The sequence below is a fragment of the Mirounga angustirostris genome, unplaced genomic scaffold, assembly GCF_029215605.1.
Source record: "Mirounga angustirostris isolate CCGP_5_RB_7025 unplaced genomic scaffold, mMirAng1.0.hap1 SCAF_5, whole genome shotgun sequence".
In the NCBI taxonomy this organism is placed as follows: domain Eukaryota; kingdom Metazoa; phylum Chordata; class Mammalia; order Carnivora; family Phocidae; genus Mirounga; species Mirounga angustirostris.
Window position 1 is genome coordinate 107,033,734 of NW_026991713.1, and position 24,731 is coordinate 107,058,464.

The 24,731-nt window shown below is 38.6% G+C and overlaps 1 protein-coding gene across 23 annotated transcripts in view; it reads left to right on the forward strand.

The window, feature by feature from the left end:
- PARD3 (par-3 family cell polarity regulator) overlaps positions 1–24,731 on the forward strand; it is a 665,712-nt gene that overhangs the window by 113,476 nt on the left and 527,505 nt on the right. For all 23 annotated transcript variants that reach the window (XR_010411651.1, XM_045874201.3, XM_045874191.3 and 20 more), the window contains exon 2: positions 5,485–5,586. Coding sequence is in view for 22 of the 23 variants with exons in the window: in XM_045874201.3 (XP_045730157.1) it covers positions 5,485–5,586 (102 nt within the window). In the remaining variant the exon portion in view is untranslated. The remainder of the gene's footprint in view (positions 1–5,484; positions 5,587–24,731) is intronic.

Genomic DNA, 24,731 nt, shown 5'->3' on the forward strand with positions numbered 1-24,731 from the left:
CTGCTGTTTTTCCTCCCATGTTCATTCCTGTCTTCTGAGGTACTTGGTTTCCCCAATTCCAGAGCAGCTTAGGGCTCTACTGAGGAGGTCACGTTGCTGTCTGGTTTCCCACGCAGTCAGCTCGGGGTTCACTTTCTTGGGTCTGCTCCATGTGTTATCATTAGCCTGGCTTCCCAGCCTCCCGCCGTTGTGTTACCCTTGTTTCTCTCTGTTTTCTTTGTTTTTGTGGGGATACACCTTGAAAAATATGTAACTACTGCGGTTTCAATGGGATTTCAGGAGGGAGGCAGAAGACATGTGGGTCTCTTTGATAAGATGTTTTTACCTTCCATTTTTGTCGTGTAGCCAATTTTGTGCTTCCCGTTTAAGGAATAAACTCTGCCACTCCTCCCTGCCTGTTCATACCTGTCCTTCAGCTCAGAATGATCTCTCTGTTCTTCCTTCCTCCAGCCTGCTCATTGTAAACCTTTCCTGAATCTCTCCAAGCAAAAGTAATCTTTCCTTCCTCTGAACTCGAAGCATTTTTATGTCTGTTTTTCTTTCTTTTTTTTTTTTTTTTTAAAGATTTTATTTATTTATTTGACAGAGAAAGACACAGCGAGAGAGGGAACACAAACAGGGAGTGGGAGAGGGAGAAGCAGGCTTCCCCACGGAGCAGGGAGCCCGATGCGGGGCTCGATCCTGGGACTCCAGGATCATGACCTGAGCCGAAGGCAGTTGCTTAACCGACTGAGCCACCCAGGCGCCCTATGTCTGTTTTTCTTATGACACATGGTCTACCTCCTTTTGACTTTTTGTTGATGTCTTATCTGATAAATTTTAATTTCTCACAGAGGACAGTGGTTGTTGCTTTGCTCTTATCCCGTGTTTTGCAAATAGTAATTTTCAAATTAACATGAATTTCCAGTTACCTTTTTACAGTCTTATATTTACATATATATTCTCATTTGACAGGATATAGACCACTGCTGTATGCATGGTCAGTGCAAGAGTAGAGTACCACTGTTTCTAATTGCAGATGCTTTTTTTGAAACTTGCATGGGTGTGAAGTAGGCAGAGGGTGTGTATTCCACAGGTCACAGCTCACAGAAGCTCATGGCTTTGTTGTGTTATGTGATGATGCTCTCTGTAGAGCTGGAGGGATTTCTTTATGGAGCCAGTCTTTCATTAGGATTTTTCCCGTACTGTTTGCTCTTATTGTGTCCTGGAAGAGAGTGGGCAACACCATTCATTGCAACTTGAATTTTATCAAATTTGCATCTGTGCTTTCCTTCTCAGCTTGTTTTAGAAATGTTCCCTCCGCCTCTTTCCCTCCAGCCTTAGGCCAGGTCCCAGCCCCTGTTCTTAGTCTGGGTGAGAAGCAATGATTCTTCATGTGATTTGGTCCCTAGATTTCTTCACGGCGGGTGGCCCCATCTTTGGGGACCCTTATCTGGCCAGGACATTTGCTTCTTGGTAGCTCTGTCTTCATCTACTTGATGGATGAACTTCATTCCTTGTTTCTTGCTCATGTGTAAGGGATTTTTGGTTGTCATAACAAAAAATTATTGTTTAGTGTTTAGATCTTTGGTTATTTTAAATGTACTAATCCTAAGTGAGACAGATTCTTGTTTTTTTAAATTGAGTGTTATGTCATGTTTGTTTTTTAACCTAATGACAGGTATACTTATGGTAGAATTAGTGTTTATTGGTATTTTTAAAAGTGTCTTATCACAACTTTTTGTTCAATTACATTTCTAAGTTTCTATAGCTGGGACAGTAATGATTTCTGCTATTAATATTTCAAACTTTTTAGTGTAAACTACCGAAGTGGAATCAACAAATATGCTCTAACTTTTTAAGGAAAGTTTTCCTCATGGGTTCTTCACTATTTCACTGAAAATATAGCAAATCCTCTGTTTATTGAGAGAGAATTGTGTTGATGAAAGCTGCCAGTAAAAATCTCCTGAGAGAGACGACTGTTCCAAGGAGTTGTATTTCTCAGTGGCAAAAATATCCTTCCTGGATTTTATACTCTTGTGGGAAGAGGTCATTTTTATGTGCCCTGTTTAGATCTGGTATTTTTTTTGTGTGTGTAGTGTGCTCTGTTGGGATTAGTGCTGATTTCCTTCTCAGTTTTTTCTCTCCAGATAGTTTCTATTCAGCACGTATTATGGAGTGGCATTTAATAAGTGCTGTCCTGATAAATGTTCTGACATGGTGTTGTCATGGCTACTTGGTATAGCTGACCATAGATTCATGACCCTTCTGGAGGGAGGAGACAAGAACCGAATCTCAGAATTAGACAAGCCTTGATCAGATGTTTGGAAGATTATAAGCTAGCTTTATAGAGTATTTGGAAGGGGGGGGTGATTAATGGTATAACATTCTGCTGATAGACCAAGGACGATGAGTCTTGAGAATGGAACATTGCATTAAGCAACATGGAGACTCTTGGTAACCTTGATGGACATTTTTGGGAGTGTGGTGGGGAGGAAACTTCATTGGAACAGGATTATGAGAGAAGAAGAATCTGAAACAACAAATCTGTAAAAAATTTCGCTGTAAAGAGAATTAGAGAGTTGGTAGAGTGACTAAACGGTAAAGTAGGGTCAACAGAAGGTTCTGTACAATTATTTTAGCATGTGTAAAATACGACATCAACAGCTTTTAAAGGTTCAGCATTTACATCTGAGTACTGTTTTCCATACTATTATGGTTTTTAAAAACATTAACAGTGAGGCTGGAGATAGACTTCTAAACTGTCTCGGGGGCTGTCTGGTTAGGAAAAGGTCTTGGAGAAGATGATGACCGAGGTGTGTCATGATGGGTGAGAAGGGTTAGCCTGGACGATAAGGTGGGACTCTGGGTAGTGGAGGCACTGGGCCTCCAAGGTGGGGAGTGGGGGCACTTATGTAGGACTTAATAGCGGCTGTGAAAGGGTAACTAACTGGTGGGGAAAGGTTGGAACATGGCAGGTTCTGAACAAGAGGTTGAGAAAATTGTTAGGAGGGAATTTATTTCAAAGGAGTAGCTCCAACTGTTATAGAAAGGCTGTAGGTTACGATCTCATATGGAGAGTGTGGGGAGGATTGGGAAGCAAGAAGAGGTTTTTATAAGCCGCATTTTAGAGGTGACTCTGCTTCACTGTGTATTAAAAGTGTTTTAGAAATGAAAGTTGATATTTTAGTTGAGTAGGTCATCCAACAGCTTTCTTCTGGGGGAAAGTAGAGGGCAGGATGGCACTGTTCTAACTGGTTAGGGAATGATGGTTAGGGTACAGCTTTCTTTATTCACCCCCAGAATATTAATTATACCTGATTTCCCTTGGAGGATTAATACCATTTGGTAAGGAAGAGTAGGAGTATGGTTTGTTTGGGGACTTTGTTCTTTGGTGGCTCAAAAATGTAGAAATGCCAAATTCTGAAGCACTGTTGGACCCATAGCAACATTGGACAGCATTGTAATCTGGGAATCATGCAGAGTAAGGCTCAAGAATGAAGATGGATGCCACAGTGTGTGTGTGTGTGTGTGTGTGTGTGTGAGAGAGAGAGAGAGAGAGAGAGAGAGATGTGTGTTATGTGTTTTTACAAACTTAGTCTCTGTGTTCTGGATGAACAGTCAGTTTGAGTACTGACTCTCCTTTGAAAGAAGTCCAGATAAATGAAGGTGCAGAATAACTATACGCTATTTGCACTAATAGTTTTTGTGGTAATGTTAAATAATTTTGAGAATTAGGGTCTGAGCTGCTTTCTGTGCTGGTGAAAAAGTGACAAGATTGGTAATTCAGCATTTTTAGTAAGTGTTCTGTTTTAGTGATTCTCAGGTGTTAGAGATTCTCTTAGAAGGCGTCTTATGGATATGGATTCCTTGGCCTCAAGGTGTGAGTCAGTAGATGTAGGGTGGGGCTCAGGAATCTTTAGTCTAAAATCACTCATCTTTCCTCTTCTCCACCAGTCTTTACTTTAAAAAAAGAGTCATACCTGTCTATGGCCATACTACCCTGAACATGCCATATCTCATCTGATCTCGGAAGCTAAGCAGGGTGGGGCCTGGTTAGTAAATGGATGGGAAAGAGCCCTACCGAACATTGCTGTTCAGATGGGAAAAGTGGAGTGTTAACGTGAATTGAACTTTTTTTTTTTTTTTTAAAGATTTTATTTATTTATTTGACAGAGAGAGAGACACAGAGAGAGGGAACATAGCAGGGGGAGCGGGAGAGGGAGAAGCAGGCTTCCCGCTGAGCAGGGAGCCCGATGGCGGGGCTCAATCCCAGGACCCTGGGATCATGACCCGAGCCGAAGGCAGACGCCCAACGACTGAGCCACCCAGGCGCCTCTGAACTTTTTATTAGTAATTCTGTGTTGTGGGTAATACAGTAGCTAACGGTAAAAGATACGGTTTAGTATATTTTCATTTGAGTGTGCAAATGAGAATGATTATAGAAATTTAAAACAACTATGTTCTCTTCAAATAATTTTATTTCTTTTCAAAGATTTTATTTATTTATTTATTTGAGAGAGAGAATGAGAGAGAGAGAGCACATGAGAGGGGGGAGGGTCAGAGGGAGAAGCAGACTCCCTGCTGAGCAGGGAGCCTGATGCGGGACTCGATCCCGGGACTCCAGGATCATGACCTGAGCCGAAGGCAGTCGCTTAACCAACTGAGCCACCCAGGCGTCCCTCTTCAAATAATTTTAAAGCATGGTTTTATATTATAGCATGTGTGGATATGTATATATGAATACATGTGTGTTTGTATATGTGTGTGTATACATATGTAAGTGTGCACATACCCCATTATGAAGAAGTATACAAAATTTAAAATGGAGTCCTTTGTCTTCCTTCTCCCCCAAGCCCTCTCCCCAGATATAACCATGGCACATTTTAGTGTGCATTTTGGGGGACATTTTTATATGTACATACACAGTTGTATGTAACTTTGTCTTTACAGAAAGAGACCACACACATTATTCTGAGCTTGCTTTTGCTCACTAATGGCCTTGTCAACCTTCTCTTGTGTCAGTATATTTAGACTTGTTTGTTGGGCTTACGTTGAGCCACTGGGGTGTACAAACTCCTTTTTTTCCCAGATAGGCTGTGTCGTGAGTTTTTCAGACATGCAGTATATGTTGCTTGCTTATTAGAGTACCTGTATGGATTGGATTGAGAGGACTAATACGTATTTCATATTGGGCAATGGGAAAGCCAGCATACTTTAACAAACCAGTATTTCTTAGGCAGTGACTTGTGTTGGTTTCTGTAGTTCTGTCATAACAGGGTATCAGCAGCTAAGCCAAAGGAAAGAGTATGAACCCCTCATAAAAGAAAAGGAAAATTGACTCAACAGCAGAGATAGGGAACTACCTGAATTTTCAGTCAATTGCAATATTGTCGATGTTGTCGATTCCTTTTTATGGGCGGGAGATTACCACAGTTTAAGCTGTTGCATTTCCTTTCGGTGATGCTGACTTGCTATATTCGATGTTTCTGTTCTTCTCTACAGGATCCAAACTACTGGATACAGGTGCACCGACTTGAACATGGAGATGGAGGAATACTGGACCTTGACGATACCCTCTGTGATGTAGCAGATGATAAAGACAGAGTGAGTTCAAATCCAGGGAAGCCGTTCAGGATGCATTTAGTGAAGACTGGGGCCGGGGGCGGGGTGGGGGGCGGTGTGTGTGGTTAGGTGGGAGTACTTCCCTTTCTGATTAGACACTTACTTTAAAGAACATTTGGGCCACTCCCTTTGGTATGTTTGTTTTTATAACAAGTATTGTGAGTCTTCACTATCCTGAACTCTAGGGTATAATGCTTTTCTTGACACCTGGGTTTTAAGTTTACTATGTTTTAGAATTTTAAAATTGCAACTTTTTGAATGGAAATCTCTTTAACCCCTGCCATTTCTTCCTTTGTCTTAACCAAACCAACCGTCTTTCTTGACAACTGAGGTCCGTTTCTGTGTGTGATAATGCAAGGTCTCTGAGTTCTCTCTCTTTCTCTCTCACGGCCTCCTCCCCCCCCCCCCCCATTGACCCTTTGCTTCATCCTCCCTCCATTCCTGTACTTAGCTGGGAGCTGGCTGAATGCAGCTGTCTTGTCTTCTCTGCTCCTACTTTCCCCGACAGCATAGTGCCTCGTTCAGAATGGGCAGATATATTCTATGTTTTCTTGAAATCTTAAGGAAAATGAAAAATCTCAGGTACGAAATAGTGTGTAAATTCAGGGATATTTGATTCGCTAGCACCTGCCATTGTCGGGTTTGTCCCATGTAGCTTCTGTGGGCTCCTGCATTATATCAAAAATGCAGAACTTTTCTGCCCATTTATGATTTGCTGCTATTTCTCTAGGTGTCACTTCTCCTTTTTGGGCTTTTCGGCAAGCCAGGTGTAAGGTGACTCTCAAATCCTTTTCCTGCCATCCACTTATCTAGAAACTTAAATTATAGTCAATTTATCGTGTGGTTCAACTTCAAAGCTTAAAGCAGCTCTTGAGGTTTATGAAGAATTCAAACCGGTGCTCTTGCCAGCTATAATATTGCAGAGATGAACTCATGTTATATTAATCTTTCAGTATTTTCCTGTTCTCCCTTCCTCTTCCTTGTTTTTTTTTTTTAAAATATTTATTTGACAGCAATTCTGAAATTCATTTATTTGAGAGAGAGAATGAGAGAGAGAGAGCATGAGAGGGGGGAGGGTCAGAGGGAGAAGCAGACTCCCTGCTGAGCAGGGAGCCCGATGTGGGACTCGATCCCGGGACTCCAGGATCATGACCTGAGCCGAAGGCAGTCGCTTAACCAACTGAGCCACCCAGGTGCCCCCTCTTCCTTGTTTTCTTTCTTTTTTTTTTTTTGTTGCTTTTTCTAATATAAAAATAATATAGTTCCTTGTGAAGAGAAAAACACATAAAGAAGGAAATAATCACCTGTGATGACATTGCAGCCCAAAGCTCATGACTGGTGTTATTTGAGTGGGCTTTGCATCCTGACTCTTCTTTTTGCTCAGATATTGACACAGACTTTCTTTTAAATAGAAATGATGGAATAGTCGCCTGCTTTTTCTCTTTGAGTTGATTATAAATACATTTCCATGCCCATTAATGGTGGCCATGCCACCGTAGCTGCATATGGTGTTCCATTTTACGGATTGATGTACTCGTTATTGTACTTGTTTTGGATACTTAGATTACTGTGGAGAAAGCTGAGGTGGTCGGTCACCTGTGTACTTTTGTCTTTGGCATTCTTGCATTCTGAGCAGCAGTGATGAGCATGCCCGGATTTCTCCACCTGTGTTTCCTTTTTGATTGTGTACAGACAGGTTTTGCCTCAGGTTGGTATCATCCTGTTGACATGTTGTGCCTTTCAATAGAGTGGATCAGAATGTTTTAAGATTGCCTCTGCAGTCTGCCTCGCTCTGGCGTGTTTCTTAGAATAATCTGCTGTGGACTTCGGGTTGCTATATGAGTAGGATGGGGGGCTGTTCACTGTCTCAGTGCTCGAGAACATTGAGCTCAGAGGACTCCTGTGCACTCAGCACCTGCAGACATGCTTTATGGGTTCATGGAGTACAGATTACAGTTTCTCACCCTCCCTCTTAGCGCCTCAACTAGCACATAGCCTCTCAACAGTGTTCACATTTTGAATAGGTAGAATACTGAGATGTGGGTGTTCAGCAGTAGGATTTAAAAAAAATCTTTGGATGATTATTTTAGGCTCAGTATATGACATTTTTGGTGGATGTTCCACTTGTACTTGAAAATAATGTGTATTCTGCAGTTGTTGGATTGTGTGTTCTGTACAGATCAGTTAGGTTAAGGTGGTTGATGCTGTTGTTTAGGTCTTTGGGGTAATTTGTTACTCAGCAACTGAAAATAATACTCTTCTTTCAACACAAGTAACTATTGGGTTACACACAAAAATGGAGGAAGAGACAAATTATGATCTTCTAAAATAGTTGCTGTTAAAATCAGAGGATACTTAATAAACTTTTTTATTTTGTTTTTTATTTTTTTAAGATTTATTTGAGAGAGAGAAAAAAGAGAACGAGGTGGGGAGGGTCAGAGAGAGAGAGGGAGAGAATCTCAAGCAGACTCCCTGCTGAACGTGGAGCCCCACCTGGGGCTTGATCTCATGAGCCAGAGATCACGACCTGAGCTGAAATTAAGAGTCAGACGCTTAACCAACTGTGCCACCGAGGCGACCCTGAAGAAGAATGTTTTAAATATTAATAAAGGAAATAAGTTTTTAGGGAGTTTTATATCATGCAGATTAAATTCAGTTTCCAAATAGAAAAATGCTATACCACAGACTGAAAGAACTTTTAAATCATTGTTTTATTTGTTCAGAGATATTTATTTATTATTTATTTTTTGTGTCTATTTATGTTCAGAAATATTTAAATATATGTGATTAATTTAAATTTTTGAATGAGCTTCTTAAAGGACCCATTTTAAGTTGTAACTATAGAAAATATAATTAAGAATTCAGAATCTCAACACTCACATTCATGGTATTGTCATATGCATTATTCAGAATGAACGGTTGTATGTAGTCAGTTGTATGGCTCCTTTCCATGGCTTTGAAATTTGATTCTGATTTAATCATCCTGGAGTATTTTCAACTATTTTTGGCAGCTACTCTTGACTAAGGATTTTGACACCTGTTTTGCTTTTAAGTTAAAAAGGGCATTACAATTCTCTTAAACAATAAAATTGCTCTAAAAAGTGTCCTGTTTAGGGGCACCTGGGTGGCTCAGTCGTTAAGCGTCTGCCTTTGGCTCAGGTCATGATCCCAGGCTCCTGGGATCGAGCCCCGCATTGGGCTCCCTGCTCAGCGGGAAGCCTGCTTCTCCCTCTCCCACTCCCCCTGCTTGTGTTCCTGCTCTCACTGTGTCTCTCTCTGTCAAATAAATAAATAAAATTAAAAAAAAAAAAAGTGTCCTGTTTAATGAAAATCCCCTGGTCATGTTTAAAATGCAGATACCTAGCCTAGGGAAATAGGGTCTCCATTAGCCAGGCCTGGGCATCTGCATTTTATAAACCATCCAGCGGGTGTTTAGGCCCACTAAACTTTGAAACCATGCTTTAATGGCCCTACCATCAGTCTCTGTAATGGGGAAATTTCTTTCAAAGGTGTAAATTATATACCCGGTTGCTGTGAATTTGTGAAATTATGAAAAATTGTTTTTTATGGAGGGATAGGAGGATTAAGAGGCAGTAATTTAAATGATAGCAAAAGAAGTTGAAGTACCTAATTAGTGCCTAATTTTGCTCATTATCCTTTAATTATTAGAGTTTAACGCACAGCACTGAGGAAGTTTTCTTTTAGTGCCTATACAATTCCAATGACCAGGATTTACCCAAGTTTATTCAAAATGGTATTTGCATGGGTTGTCTTGAGTTCTTGGAGTAGGTTTGATTTTCTGAGTTAGAATATTCTAGATTTACTTTGGGCATATAAATGTGCCTTGTTTTGTTTGTCCCTTCTTTACATTGCTGCTTTCCAATAAAAGGGAACAGAGGATCCGAGGGTGTACGCTGTCATGGTGTTTTATTTACTCTTAGTGTCTTATTCTCAGTTTTCTCAGTTGACATTTTGCCAAATGATGAAAAACTGAAATGGTTTCCGTGTTATCTGTAGCACCTATTAGAACAGCTGTAATGTGTTTGTCTATATATGCTTTCCCGAGTGCCAAGCTGTTTCTTGTCTGAATTTCTTTCTAGTTTGGTCTTTGTTATTTATTATTTTAGTGAACCTTCCCTCAGTTTTCCTCAAATAGGTCTAAGTCACTCCTGCTATTCCTCTGTGTACTACAGTAAAATTTGAAATTTCCAAATAGATTACAGAATAAAAATGTTTTGTTATATAAAAATTCACTTCCCTCTGCATGCAGTCACCTGAGACTGATTGTAAGAACATTATCAGAGATTTCAGGTGGACTGACCAAGAACTTAAAGTTGGGGGGAAGTGTGCTTTTGTGTGTGTGATCAGCAAGAAGAGAGCCTTTTCCATATGTCACTGTCTTCCTTTTCATACCTTTGGTGCTGAAGGTGACTTAAGTTGCAGTAGGAAGCATTTCCTTTGTCATCCTTGGATGTAATTTTGTTTTGACCAGGAATGATGTCATGTATGTGCTATTTTTGTGATGACCTTGGGAAATATATATATATATTTTAAAGATTTTATTTATTTGAGAGAGCGAGTGAGAGAGTGAGAGTGTGTGTGCATGTACAAGAGAGCACGAGCAGGGGGGAGGGGTAGAAGGAGAGGGAGAAGCAGACTCCGTGCTGAGCAGGGAGCCCCATTTGGGACTCGATCCCAGGACCCTGAGATCATGACCTGAGCCGAAGGCAGATGCTTAACCAACTGAGCCACCCAGGTGCCCAGGAAATGTCTTCTACTATCTGCTCCTTGTTTTTTATGGGAAAAGGGTTGAATGGAATAGTAACTTAAACTCTTTCTGAAAGTTTGTACGAGCTTGAAGAGTGGGCACTGGAGGCCAGGTGCTGCAGAAGATTGTTATAGAGACTGCTAGCTGCTGCTTGTTGGAAAGAACCCAGGATTTCCTGAGGGACAATTTGGCCAGTGTCCTCAATTAGAAGCATGTTGAGAAAATTTATTGGAATCAAACTTCAAAATTTTATTGGAATCATGGGCAAGCAATAATTTCTGCATGTTGGATGAAGCTAGTACTGAGGCATATATCACACATTTTCATTATTCTCCTAACTCATAAACTGATGTAGTTTTTGTGCCTCTTGTGTTCACAATATTAATGCCCCATCAGATGTCTGATACTAGTATTGCTGAAACGTGTTGTAATAAATCTTGCTTTTGAAATACATGCCTGGCACAACTTTCAGGTAAGGGACATGGTTTAATTTAATTTAATTTAATTTAATTTTTTTTTAAAGATTTTATTTATTTATTTGACAGACAGCGAGAGAGGGAACACAAGCAGGGGGAGTGGGAGAGGGAGAAGCAGGCTCTCCGCTGAGCAGGGAGCCCGATGCGGGGCTCGATCCCAGGACCCTGGGATCATGACCTGAGCCGAAGGCAGACACTTAACAACTGAGCCACCCAGGCACCCCGACATGGTTTAATTTTAAAAGTTCATTGTTTTCTACTGTTTTAGGTGTTATTTTTTGTTACTTATGTGTAAAGCATTATTTTAGTTGTTTTGGTATCAAGTCATTGAAAAATAATCAGTGTCTAGGGAGGTGATGGTAGGAGCACATCCTGCTTCTTTGTGGAAAACGTATGTGTACATCTACGTTAAAGGGGTGTTATACATTCTGTGCCCTAACTATTGATAAGGTGGAGAGAAGCACTCTTTTGTTTTTATTTATGCTGAAGACAGTCACTGTATAGTCAGATGAGAATGAAGAACATATTTTTGGATCTGAAATAAACATTATTAAAATGAATTTATTTGGTGATATTGAAATGAGTTTCTTTTCTTTCTTTTTTTAAAGATTTATTTATTTATTTGACAGAGAGAGAGAGAGAGAGGGAACACAGCAGGGGGAGTGGGAGAAGGAGAAGCAGGCTTCCCGCTGAGCAGGGAGCCCGATGCAGGGCTCGATCCCAAGACCCTGGGATCATGATCCGAGCCGAAGACAGATACTTAACCACTGAGCCACCCAGGCGCCCCTTGAAATGAATTTCTAAAACATTAATAAGCCTGAAGAATAAGCTCTGAAGAAATGGCTTGATGCTTAAATTACAGTGAGAGCTCACAGCTCATATATGAAACAAATCTAATTTTAATTTCTTTAAAGACTCGATTCTTCTCCTTACTTAACGCATGCCAAGCATGTGCCTGATAAGAGAAGGTTTTGAGATTTAAATTCCTTTGTTGTCAAGACTAAAACACTAAATTGCAGCATAAGGTCAGTTATTTTTTAGAATATCTGTATCCTCGAGGCAGGAGTGGGCTCAGGAGTTCCTAGGGTAACTTACTTTTCACCCATTTTTTCTGCCCTCCCCCCAGCTAATTTCTTGTTGAAGATTTGGCCCATGAATACATTCCTTTAGTTATCACTAAACATGTGAGAGAATTTTTGTGAACTAGGATTTCCGAATAATAATAATAATAATAATAATAATATAATTTCCTTTGAAAGATAATAAGACTTTTAGTCTTATTTTTAATTTAACTAATTTACTGAACACCTATTATGTGCCAGGCATTATGCTCAGTGCTCTAATACAGTATCAAACAAAAGTAGACACAGTTTGTCCTTTCTAGGGCCTCATGGTGTATTGTGAGAGTCACAATTAAACAATCACAGAAATTAAATGTAGAATTACCAACAAATAATGGTCTGAAGAAAAGGAGTCATGCCACAAAAGGTGGAACAAAGTATCTTGACCGAGTCAGGGTGAAGCAAGACTTGCCTAAAAGATATGATCAGGCTCAATCTGAAGGACAGGTAAGTGAAAATGGAGAGTGTAAGGTGATGAGATTTACGTGTGAGAAATGTCTCCCTGGCCGCAGTGTGAGGATGAATGGACAGGAGGCAAAGTGGATGCAGGGATCCCAGTTCTAGCAGGTTTTGCCAAAGGAAGGGTTAGATTGATGGAGGCTGGGCCAGGTGCAGTTGGTGGGGAGTCGGGAGATCGGAGAGTGATATAAATTCTGCTGATGGGGCTATTTACCAAGGCCAGGAGTGCTGCATGGTGGCCAGATTTGGGACAGGATGGGAGATCAGGGATTCACAGTTGATTTAGCGACTTTGGGTGCCTTGGAGGTGCCTTGATGTTTGGAACTGAAGTGCAGATAAACTCATGAATCAGATATAAATTTGTTAATAATCAGGTTAAACCAACATATGAAATACGGTCTACTTTTAGTAGAAATAATTTTGTGTACCAGAAAAAGTTTGAAGGGACACACCGGAAAATGTCCGTGGTTAGCAATGAAAGTGGAGTATGTGATTAACTGGGGATTTTCTTATTTTGTTTTTAAGTTTCTCCGTAATTTCTAGGTCTTCCTAATTCCAGAATGAAGAAAGCATTAGACAGTTCTAAATATAACTGAGAACAGAATCATCTTTTTAAACTTTAATGTGAATTGGCAGAGGGAAGGACTGATTTTTTAAAGAGTTTGATGACTTGGATTGAAATGATTTGTGTTAAATAGACTTCATTAACTAGATGATTTGATTAATTTCCTCCTAAATGGATTTATTTTAGTTAGGCTCTAAAGAAAATATTTAAGTGCTGAGTAGAGCACCAAATGGCTAATTAATTAATTCAGAGAGATGATTTCCTAATATTTAGATATTTTATGGGTACTGGTTTGCCCACAGCTCATCGATTTGTGCGTGGATGGGTTGGGGAGTGCAGGGCCAGGTGTAGCAGAGGTGGTGGTGGTGGTGAGGAGTGCTTGTGGAAGGGAACAGAGAAGGGGGCTTGGCCTCCTACATGGCCTGCTGATTGGAAAGTCTTCTCATTAGCATTTGGAGTTTTGCAATTGGGAACAGCCTGTACAATATTGGCTGCTACAAAAACTTTGCTTGTCTAGGGCCACCCAGAGTTAGGGAAAGTGGGAGACAGAGTCTCTCACTCTTCCAGTTATCATATTAATTGTAGGCCAGGGCTTGGTTCTTGGTTTGTTGCACCTTTTATGTTACTTATCAAAGATGGGCATCTTGTTTGGGGGGATAAGAAGCCACACGGCCTGTATTTGAATCCCAGCTCCATGATTACTCTGTGAGTTTCAGCAAATTACTTAATCTCTCTAACCTCAGTTTTTCCATCTCTAAATGGAGGGTAATGATTGTACTACTGGGTAAGGTTGTGTTAAATTTAAGTCTAAACCTGGGGATTTGTGTTAAGGTTTCAGCACTCTTTAGCAAAAATAACACCCCTTTAAGTAAATGGTAATTGCTGTCATATCACTACCACCATCATCGTTGAATTACGTTAACACTCATTCTTTTAATGCTAGTTTCTAATGATTTAAAAACAAGCCATGTTATCTTGGGTATTTTTTAATGACAAAAATTCTATAATACTTTAATTTGTGTTTTTTTTGTTTTTTGTTTTTTTTTTATATTTCTATCAATTTGAAAAGAGCTTGGTAATAGTTACTCAGTGATAGTTGTTGAAAGAAATACATTATTTTCTGAATCCTTGACATTTGAGGATTTCCAGTGTATTGTACTATCAGTATGCATATTCTTCTGAACAGAAAAAAAGGGAAGATCCAGCTTCAATTTTTAGTGTTTGAGAGCCAAGAAGGACTGTGTCATTAAAAAAACAAAGCACAAATAGACTTGACATCAAAAGCAAAGGCAACAAAACAAGTGGGAATACATCAAGTAAAAAAGCTTCTGCTCATCAAAGGAAACCATCGAAAACATGAAAAGGCAACCTATGGAATGAGAGAAAATATTTGCAAAACATTTATCTGATAAGGGGTTAATATCCAAAATATATAAAGAACTCAAACCATTCAATAGCAGAAAACCAAAAAAATCCAATTAAAAAAAATGGGCAGAGGAACTGAATAAATATTTCCCCAAAGAATTCATATAAATTGCCAACAGATATATGAAGAAGAGGTGCTCCACATCACTAATCATCAAAGAAATGCCAGTTAAAAGCACAATAAGATGTCACCTCATACCTGTTAGAAGGTTATCATCAAAACAAGAGATAACAAGCATTGGTGAAAACGTGAAGCAAAGAGAACCCTTGTGCACTGTTGGTGGGAATGTGAACTGGGTGCAGCCATTGTGGAAAACAGTATGGGGGTCCCTCAAAAAATTAGAACTAGAACTACCATATTACCCAGTAACCCCACTTCTGGGTGTATATCTAAAGAAAATAAAATCATTATCTTAAAGAGATAGCTGCATTCCCATGCAGTATTATTCACAGTAGCCAAGGTATGGAAACAATCTAAGAGTTCATCAACAGATGAATGGATAAGGAAGATCTCGTGTGTGTGTGTGTGTGTGTGAGAGAGAGAGAGAGAGAGAGAGAGAGCGAGCGAGCGAGAGAGAGAGAGATATGGAATATTATTCAGCCATTAAAAGGGCATCTTGCCATTTATGATAACGTGGATGAATCTCTTTGAGGGCATTATGTTAAATGAAATAAGTCAGACAGAGAAAGACAAATAACTGTGTGATCTCACTTACATATAGAATCTAAAAAAGCTGAACTCCTAGAAACAGAGCCTAGAATTTTGGTTACCAGGGCCTGGGAACTGGGAGCAAAGGGGTGATGTTGGTCAAAGGGTACATGAATAAATTCTGGGGACCTAGTATACAGCATAGTGATTATAATTAATAATGCCGTATTAAACGCTAAAAGTTGCTAAGAGTAGACCTTAAGTATTCTTCCCACAAAGAAGAAATGATAATTATGTAATGCAAATATTAACTAATGCTAAGGTATTAATCATTTTGCAATGTGTAGGTGTATCAAGTCAACACATTATACACCTTAAACTTACACAGTGTTACATGTCAATTATATCTCAGTACAGCTGTGGGGCAGGAGGTGGGGAGGCAGGCCTTGTTTTCAATCTTAAAATACTACCTAGTCAACAATGACAATTCTCCAGAAAAATAGCACATCTCAAAACAAGCACTCCAGAATAAATGCTACCAAAAGCTGCTTTATAAAAATATGCATCTTTAAAAATATTTGGCTTAAGTTTTCCTTTAATATCTTGAATGAAATATGTAAAATTCAGCTTTTCATGTATGTGACAAACCATTATCCCATAAAGGGGAAGAAAGGAGGAAGATCGATAGCTGTTGGTTTCTTCTTCTTCATTAAAATTTTCGAAGTAATTTCAGAGAAGTAATTCTATATAATAAAGAAGAATGTCCCTTATTCATTCACATAAGTATTCATAAGGATAGAAATCATGTAGAAAGTACCAGATTTTTTTTTCTCCTGGATTTTATATTGGAAGCAGAAGAAAATTGGCAGGGCTTGTACCCTTGGATCCTCGTATAATTCCAGAATAAATCAACTAATAAAACTAAAAAATTTTTTGGAACATCAAACTAAAAAGCTTCTGCATATATGTGGTAAGAATCTAACATCCAAATAAATGAAGAACTCCTACAACTCAATAGCAAAAGAACCAAAAAATCCCATAAAACAAAAACAATGAAAAAACAAACAAACAAAAAACAAAACCAGTCAGATTAAAAAATGGACAGAAGATCTAAATAGACATTTTCCAGAAAAAGACAACAGGTACGTGAAAAGATGCTCAGTCTTATTAATCATCAGGGAAATGCAAGTCAAAACCACAATAAGATGTCACTTCACACTTGTTAGAATGGCAGTTATAAAAAAAAGATAAGAACTAACAGGGTTGGTGAGGCTGTGGAGAAAAGGGAACCTAACCCTAACCCTGTGCACTCTTTGTGGGGATGTAAATTGGTGCACTATGGAAAACGTATGGGAAAACATATGCACTATGGAAAACACATCAAAAAATTAAAAACGGAACTACTGTGTGATCCAGCCATTTTACTTCTGGGTATTTATCCGAAGAAAACGAAAACACTAATTCAAAAACGGATAATGTGACATGTTCATTGCAGCATTATTTACAGTAGCCACTGCATGGGAACAGCTTAAGTGTCCATTGATGGATGAATGGATAAAGAAATTGTGGCATATATATACAGTGGAATGTTATCCAGCCCTAAAATTAATGAAATCTTGCCATTGGTGCCAACATGGGTGGACCTCAAAGGCATTATGCTAAGTTAGAAAAGGACAAATACCATATGATCTCTCTTTATATGTGGAATCTAAAAAAGAAAACAAAACCCCCTTACCCCCAACTTACAGATACAGAGAATAGATTGGTGGTTACAAGGAGGGCAGTGAGAAATGGGTAATTTTTTTTTTAGTTAAAATAAATAGAATAAAAAAATTAAAAAATCGAGTTCAGTCCTATTGTACACACTGTGGCAGGATATGGTTACACCTTTGTATCAACGCTGCAAGATAGATATGGTAGTGTCCCCATTTTAAAAAAGTGGGCAAGCCAAATATGTTTCCTTAGCTTACGTATTTCTTTCACTTCTTTGGGCTACTGCCTGGCCCCAAATAACATTTTAATTCTTGTTTGAGGTTGGAGAAAGAAGTTAGTTTGGCTAGTAAAATGTGGATTTTAACTATGTTCAATTATGTTAAATTACTGTCTTCTTATATGACTATTAAAAGTCAAGAGCTTAGTGTCATGTATAATTGTACCACAGTTCATGTTTATTGATGCTCCTTGTTCATGTATCAAACCAACACTATAGCATTTGTTTGAGCAAAGGTTAAGAAGATCTTACAGATTCACTTATTCATTCATTTTATCTTTGCAACATTTATTCAATAAATATCTTTTAGTCCCTAAGATATTTGAGAAACAGCTGGAGGTGCTGAGGCTATATGGGGGAGGGGGTCTCTGATCTTGCAGAGCTCTCCTTGCAATGAGGAAAGTAGACCAGGGGGAGTGAATCTGGAGTGTGATAGAAAGGAGGTGAGGTAGGGTGATACTTTAACCTGTTTTGGTAAAGACATCTCTCAGGGGGAGACAGGTGGGCTAGATTTCCATTGATGAGAACATCTGCGGGCAGAGGACTCTAGGCAAAGGGAGCGGTATGTACAACAAGCTGAATTGGAAAAAGGTTGAGGTATTCATGGATCCAGAGGGAATGAGTGGGGCTTGGCTGCAGTAAGCAACTGAGAGGGTGAAAATAGGTGGGGTTAGAGAGAAAGGGAGGATATTAAAGACTCTGTTAAGCAGTTTGAGACTTGATACTAAATGCAACAAAAAGCCTTTGAACTGTCAAACTGTGGAGTGATATATTTAGATATATTTTTTATTTTTTAAATTGTTTTTAGAAGATTTATTATTTTAAAGAGAGAGCAGGGGAAGGGGCAGAGGGTATATATTTTTAGGAGATTGTTTTGGGAAGAATGTGTTGTAGGTGGGCTTTATTTTTTTTTTTAAAGATTTTATTTATTTATTTGACAGAGAGAGAGACAGCGAGAGAGGGAACACAAGCGGAGGAGTGTGAGAGGGAGAAGCATTCTTCTCGCTGAGCAGGGAGCCCAATGGCGGTGCTTGATCCCAGGATCCTGGGATCATGATCTGAGCTGAAGGCAGACGCTTAACGACTGAGCCACCCAGGCACCCCAGTAGGTGGGCTTTAAAGGGGAGAAAGACCATTGAGAAGGGTGCCATCTAGTGAAGAGATGGTGGTCGCTGAGCATCAGGTAGAGTTGGGGAAATATCAGTGGAATTGAGATATGTTTGGAGTTAGGTTTCTAGGATCTCAGGCTGTGAGGAATGAGGGCACAGAAGGTATTAAGGGTGACTTTTAGAGTTTTAACTGGAGCAAGTGGGGTAGGGGTTATGGAGGTTCCATTTACTGTGGGAGATGTGTGTAGAAGACTTAGAAATGGAAAAAGGATACAGGGTTGGGGGGCAGTCAAATCTCCTTCCTATTGGGACATTTAACTGATTTTGCAATGCCTTTGAGACTTCCAAGCAGAGATGTCAAGTAGGTGGTTGGACATAGGAGTATGGAGCTCAAGGTAAAGATCAGAGTTGGAAATAAGAATCTGGAAATCACCACTGTATAGAACAAATGGTATTTAAATAGCATTTCCATGTGGCAAAAATTTGCAATAATAACCTCGTAATCTTTATTGGCTTCTTCTTTGGTACACACCCTTGACTTAATACTTGCCTTGCTTGTGATGGAAAATACTAGTAAATTTTAATTAGGAAATTAATATAAGATGTGGAAAAGGAACTCAAGTTCTCCCGAATCAACACAGTTGAATGAAAATAAGGTAAAATTTAGATTTCGAGAAAAACAGTTGAATTTAAAAGGCTGTAAAGAGTGCGGGGAGATTGCTCCTTAGACACGAGACAGTGGTAATATTATTTCTAAGATATGTACAGAAAATCACACTCTGAAAGCCACTACAAATTTGTGAGTTTTATAACCAGCCATTTAATGTTGGAAGGCATTCACATGACTGCCACTCCAGAAAGAGCTTATTTAATATAATAAAAGAACATAGTATAAAATTAGAAAGTCACCTGGAATGAGGAAATTATAGACTCTGTATCCTGTGTTTCAGAATTCTGATATTCCTTGCACTGGAATATCTAGTATATTGCTTGACCTGTTTACTTATGAAAAATTGATGAGCAACGCTTCTTTTTAAGGGGATAGTCAAATGATGACTGTTCTCAGGCATATTATTATTAGCAGCAACGTGTAGAGATTTCTGTTGTAGGAACTCGAGACTGAAAGAAAGCTACACTTAACATTTTCTATAACAGCATCATTTTCTTTGATTTAGCCCAGACATATTTATTGAGCATCTCTTCCATTCCATGCAGAACTTGAGAGATTGAAATGAATAGGGAATGGTTACCTTTAAGGAATCCGTTGTGAAATAGGAAGATGAAAATTCTAACAAAATATTTTTCAGGTAAAACAGTTTTCTATAATTTGGTTGTGTCTTTTTTTCCTAGTAGAAATTAAAATAATTGTGAGTACTTTTACAGTAGGAAATATTTCATATGTAGGTGGGAATATTCAGGTAGGATAAGTTGGGAGGCTTGTTCTGGTCAGCCTACAGACCAGAAATGTTTCCTTAAATCCCTGGTGCCAGTTCTGATTTTCCCTCTCTGCCAGTATTATGTTCAGATAGTTTACCTTCTACCTGTTAACACAATAGATCTCGGTTCCTCATATTACCTTGATGGAGGATTGGATTTGTTTTCTTTTTGTGTACTGTGGCAGACCAATACTTTTATAAAAACGGTATAAATTAATTATAAGGAAAAATTGTCTTGTGTTCTGCTTGCTTTTATTTCATATATAATTAGAGTTAACAGACATAAACGAATTCTGTCAAATTGCTTAAGACTTTCCAAAAGCTTACTCTATTTCTGTGCTTCACTGGAGGCTGGGATAACACTTTTAATAGCACTGCAATATGTAACTCTTCGTTAGTATTGTTGCCTTTAAAATTCCTGTGTTTGCATCATTTACCAGTGAGATATTCTGGTATAGGCTAATGTTTGGTTCTGTAGTTTCTTTGATAATTGGTATGTATGTGTTTTTAAAATTAATGCATGCTTCTTATTAAAAAATAGTAAACTCCTAAGATTATAGCTAAATTAAAAAAATATGACCTTGAAAGTAATAGCTGTCAACCCTTGGGTTAGGCTTGTGTGTGTCCTGAGCATTGAGTTTTGTGAGACTCTAGTATTAATAGTAATGAGTATTAATTGTGTTGCAGATATTCACAGTGTTCAGTACTCACTGGAAACCTAGTTCTCTGTTTTCTCGTGTATCTTATTTTCGTAATCTCTCCTCACACTCAGCCTCCATTCAGTTAAACCTGAAATAAAGAGAAAGAAAGATGCTCTTGATGCCTTTTGAAGGGACATCAGAACACCTTTCCTCTCCTTTCTGGGACACAGGAGAGGTATTCCAGACAACTAATTCATTTTTTCCTGTGAATATTTTGTCCTATATTTTTCATAGTAAAAGGTATATATTTGGGGTAAAAACTGTGGATATTTGAGACTTGATCACTTCATTTCTTATTCACTGGAAGAAGAGAATGTTCAAGGAGATTGACAGATAGTCATGCTAAGAGGGGTCCTGTTTTGAAGTAGGAGCTGTGATTTGATCCTATCCTCCTGTCGGTTTTGGCAAGGAATGAGTTAAGGAAACTTCTTTGAACCTGGTGTGTCTACTCACACCCTGCTGACTCCAGGATGTGTTGCTACACCCTGTTTTACTCCTGACAAACTACCGGTGGCCTGTTTAACTGGTGATGGTTGTTTCCATTTGGTGTGGTGGAGCTTGTCCCTGATCTCCATGGTGAGCCCGGAATCAATGCTGCCATATGCAAAGCTTGTGCCTCCATGGAGGGTCACGTATGTGGAATGGATTTTGTCCTGTATTGCCCACCTCTTTTCAATTTGTTACCCTTTATGGAGGACTGAGCAAAACACAGATCTTCTATCTGGGTTTTGGAGGCTATTTATTTGGGAATCATTTTATTCTGTAGTGAGTTTTGGAATCTAAGTCACTGTGGATTTTGCCTTTCTAATGGATTGAGATGGCAGACAGATTGAAGAGGAAACCTGCAAAGAGGTATTACACTTTTTCTGGTACCTCTCGGAAGGATTCAGTGAAAGCGCTTAGGTTTTCAAGGTCTTCAAACCTTAGAAGAGCGACTTCAGAAATCCGCAAAAGGCAGGTTGGTACAGAAATTTCTGATCCCTTTATATTTCCTTTGGAGTTAAAAGTAACATTCCTTATGTTTATTTCTTAATATTCTTTTGAAAAAGTTTTTTGATTTCTTTGAACATTGTTTTACAGCTATGAAATCACAGTGATATTTTCTGTGCCATCAGTCCGTTTGTGGTTGTTTATTATTTGTATGTTTATGATTTATTGCATGGGTTTAAATTGTTTACTGTGTGTTACAACACAAGATTGTAATGTTATCAGAAGATTCTAATTACTAATATGAACTCTTCTAAAACATTGTTTTAGGAGGATCCCCATGTTACCCACCATCTTACTTAAAGTATTACTGACTTTTATGTATAAACAAAATATTAGAATCAAAGCAAATTAATATTTATACAAATTCATAGGAATATTATTCCAGAAGACTGTTTGGAATTAAACTTATTTTTCCTAAAAAATACTTTGAGGCTACTGAACGGAAATACAAGTGTTAGGAAGAGATTCTATTCTGGCTGTGTGCTTTCTTGATGTTTTGTTTTACTGTTTATGTGCTGAATATATGACTTTAGGTTGTCCAAATAATATGTAGCATGTATTTTAAAAGTACTGTGTTAGAAGTGAAAAGATTCCCTTTTTTAATGTTATTATCTTTGGAGCTCCTTTTCAATTATCAAACAACAACAATAATTGGTAAAATTACACATAATCATACACCACACACAAAATATAATTTTTTTCCTTTATAATTTATTGTTGGACGTGCCCTCCCCCCGCGGCCCCCCCCCCCCCCCCCCCCCGCCCCTGGCCTTTTGGTAGAATGGTTCTTTTTGAATTCCATTAAATAATATCCATGTCCCTACTGGGTGAATAATTGTGTTTTCAACATTACAGTTAAATGCTTCAGAACTAATTCCTTCTTTTATAGCTCAAATTCAGCCCAATATTTATCTGGAAAGTTTATGGTTGTGTTTTGGAACATCTCTCAGTGATCTATAGAAGTGGACACTGGAGATTATTTTGTATCATCCATTCTATACTTTGGTCCTCAGATTTCTGCTAAATCTTGAGTAGTTTTAGTTTTATCTTTTCCCTTGCTTTTCCTTATGAGTATGGAGAATACTACATATCAGAAGCATATCAAGTGCTGAGACGTTCCAGATCTCTAATATATTTCCTCCAGCAGAAATCACAACCATAATAGATGTTTGTTGGTTAAGAATTCTGAACAATCCTGAATCATTTCAGTGTGACACTATTTATGTTCAGATCAATATAGTTTTGAGTTAAGGACACAGAATAAAACCTGTTTTTAAGAAATGAAACCTTCTATGTAGAGTGTACAGAAACTAATACAGGAAAGGAATGAGGAAATGAAGGGTACTGATTCAGTTGGCAGAATCCTTTCTCTTCCCTCTTGAAGAAGCATCGAATTTAAAATTCTGCTTGAACTCAAGGGTGGGGGCCTATGTGTTGGCATTTGATACTTGAGAATTTAAAAATGAGTGCCTTGTATTGTCATTAAAGATTCCGTGGCATTGTTTATAGAAGTAGGGTATAGTTCTCTGCCAAAATCCAATTTGTTTAATTAAATTCTTCTGAGCATTTCTAACTGCCTGCCCTAAACTACTTTTAATTACTTGTAGTTCCAGTGGTAATAATAGTAGGCATGGTATTCTGCTCTTGTAAACATGCTTTTAAATGATTAAGTTCTAAGCTGTCTGGTAAAATGTATTACTTTTTCATCTTAAAGGTGAGATGTGGTCTTTTGGAGGGTGCATGGGGACATTGGCAGTGTAGATAAAGAGCTCAATTAGAACTCCTGCACAAGTTTCGGGGTCAATTTGTGGATGAGAGTATGTAACACTAGTAAGATAAAGACGTGTGTGTATCCCTCCCCCCGTCCCCAGCAAGATATATCCCCTCCTTAGAACATCATTTCTCGACCTTTTAGCTATGCTCAAGTGTCGAACATCATTTCTTTGCTAGATGCCAGCGTGTGACATTTAAGCGGCCATATAATTTCAGTTTTGTGCATCACTTTGCTTAAGCAAAGGTTTCTGTGGAAAATACAAGCTTCAAAATCATTGTTTTGTATATATTTTTTTGGGGGGGGGTGGGAAGTTATAGTTAGAACAAGAGTATAATGATACCTCTGAGAGTTGTCGAGAGAATTGAGATCATGTATTAAATGGAAAAAGAAAGCTAAGAGAAGCTGAAGTGTCATATATTGGACAGTTTGCTCGGTTCACAAGGCAAGGGATTGAATTTCAAGCATGTATGATCGAAAAATCTGCCCCAGCAAAACCAGAACCTGGTTTTTGAAGTAAATGGTTGAAATTCATGCATCAGGATGTGTGCATGATCGAGTGTATATGGATTAGTCATTTTCTTCAATACCAGTGCTGTGATTATTTACCTGTAGATCTGTATATGCTGACTTCTAGATCTTGATTATATAGAAAATTACAATCTAGATGTAGAAGTCAGCAGAATGATGCATACTGACAAAATGGTGGGGAAACTGAGAAAGTTAGAGGATTTTTTAAAAAAATTCAACAAAAAGAAAGCTTAAGAGCTTTAAGTTAGATACACAGTTTATAGTTTATTAAAAAGTCTTCCTTGGTAAGTAGAATACCCAGAACTCAAAGTAATGCTGCCTTGATCTTTTAGGGCCTAAAGGTGATTATTTTGAACCCCCTTGATACTTATCCGCAAGTAAACAACAAAGGGAATTGGGTGGGTTTTCTATTAAACATTCTAGAAATGTGCACTGTCTAGTGTGTGTGTATGAGAAGTTAACATACCAATTTTCCATGTTCTGTTAAGAGCCACATGTGGAAGAATGTCCGTTAATCAGAGTCTGGCACTGTACACACAGAGTTGTATTTTTATGCCAGTAATTCTCTCCATTATAGACGTGCCCCCCATTGTCCGGCATAATACAACCCTGTTGATCATAAAACCCTCAAACATCTGTTCTTGTTAAGTGCCTATAGGAAACTGCTTAAGAATATTTAACAAGTTAGGAATATATAACACTTCTCTTTTATAAAGTGGTTATAATACAGGTGGTGGTTGTTTTTCTTCTTCTTCTGAGAGAAAGTGACTTAGATTGCTAAATGGAAAGTAGAATGTGTATCTTTGGACAACTTGGAAGGGTGGTCTTTTTTTTTTTCCTGCCTTACCAGAATAGTTTCCTAATCATAGCAGAAAAGATAGTTTTGGCTACTAATGTCACCCAGATGTAAAGGAGAAATGTGTTTTGTTTTTAACTGAGGTAGAGTTGACACACAATGTTACAGTAGTTTCAGGAGTACAACATAGTGGTTCAGCAACTGTGTTCTTTATGCTGTGCTTACAAGTGTAGCCACCACTTGTCCTGCACAACACCATTGCGGCGTCATTGACTGCATTCTCTATGCTGTACCTCTCCTCCCTGTGACTTACTCGGTAAACGGAAGCCTGTATCTGCCG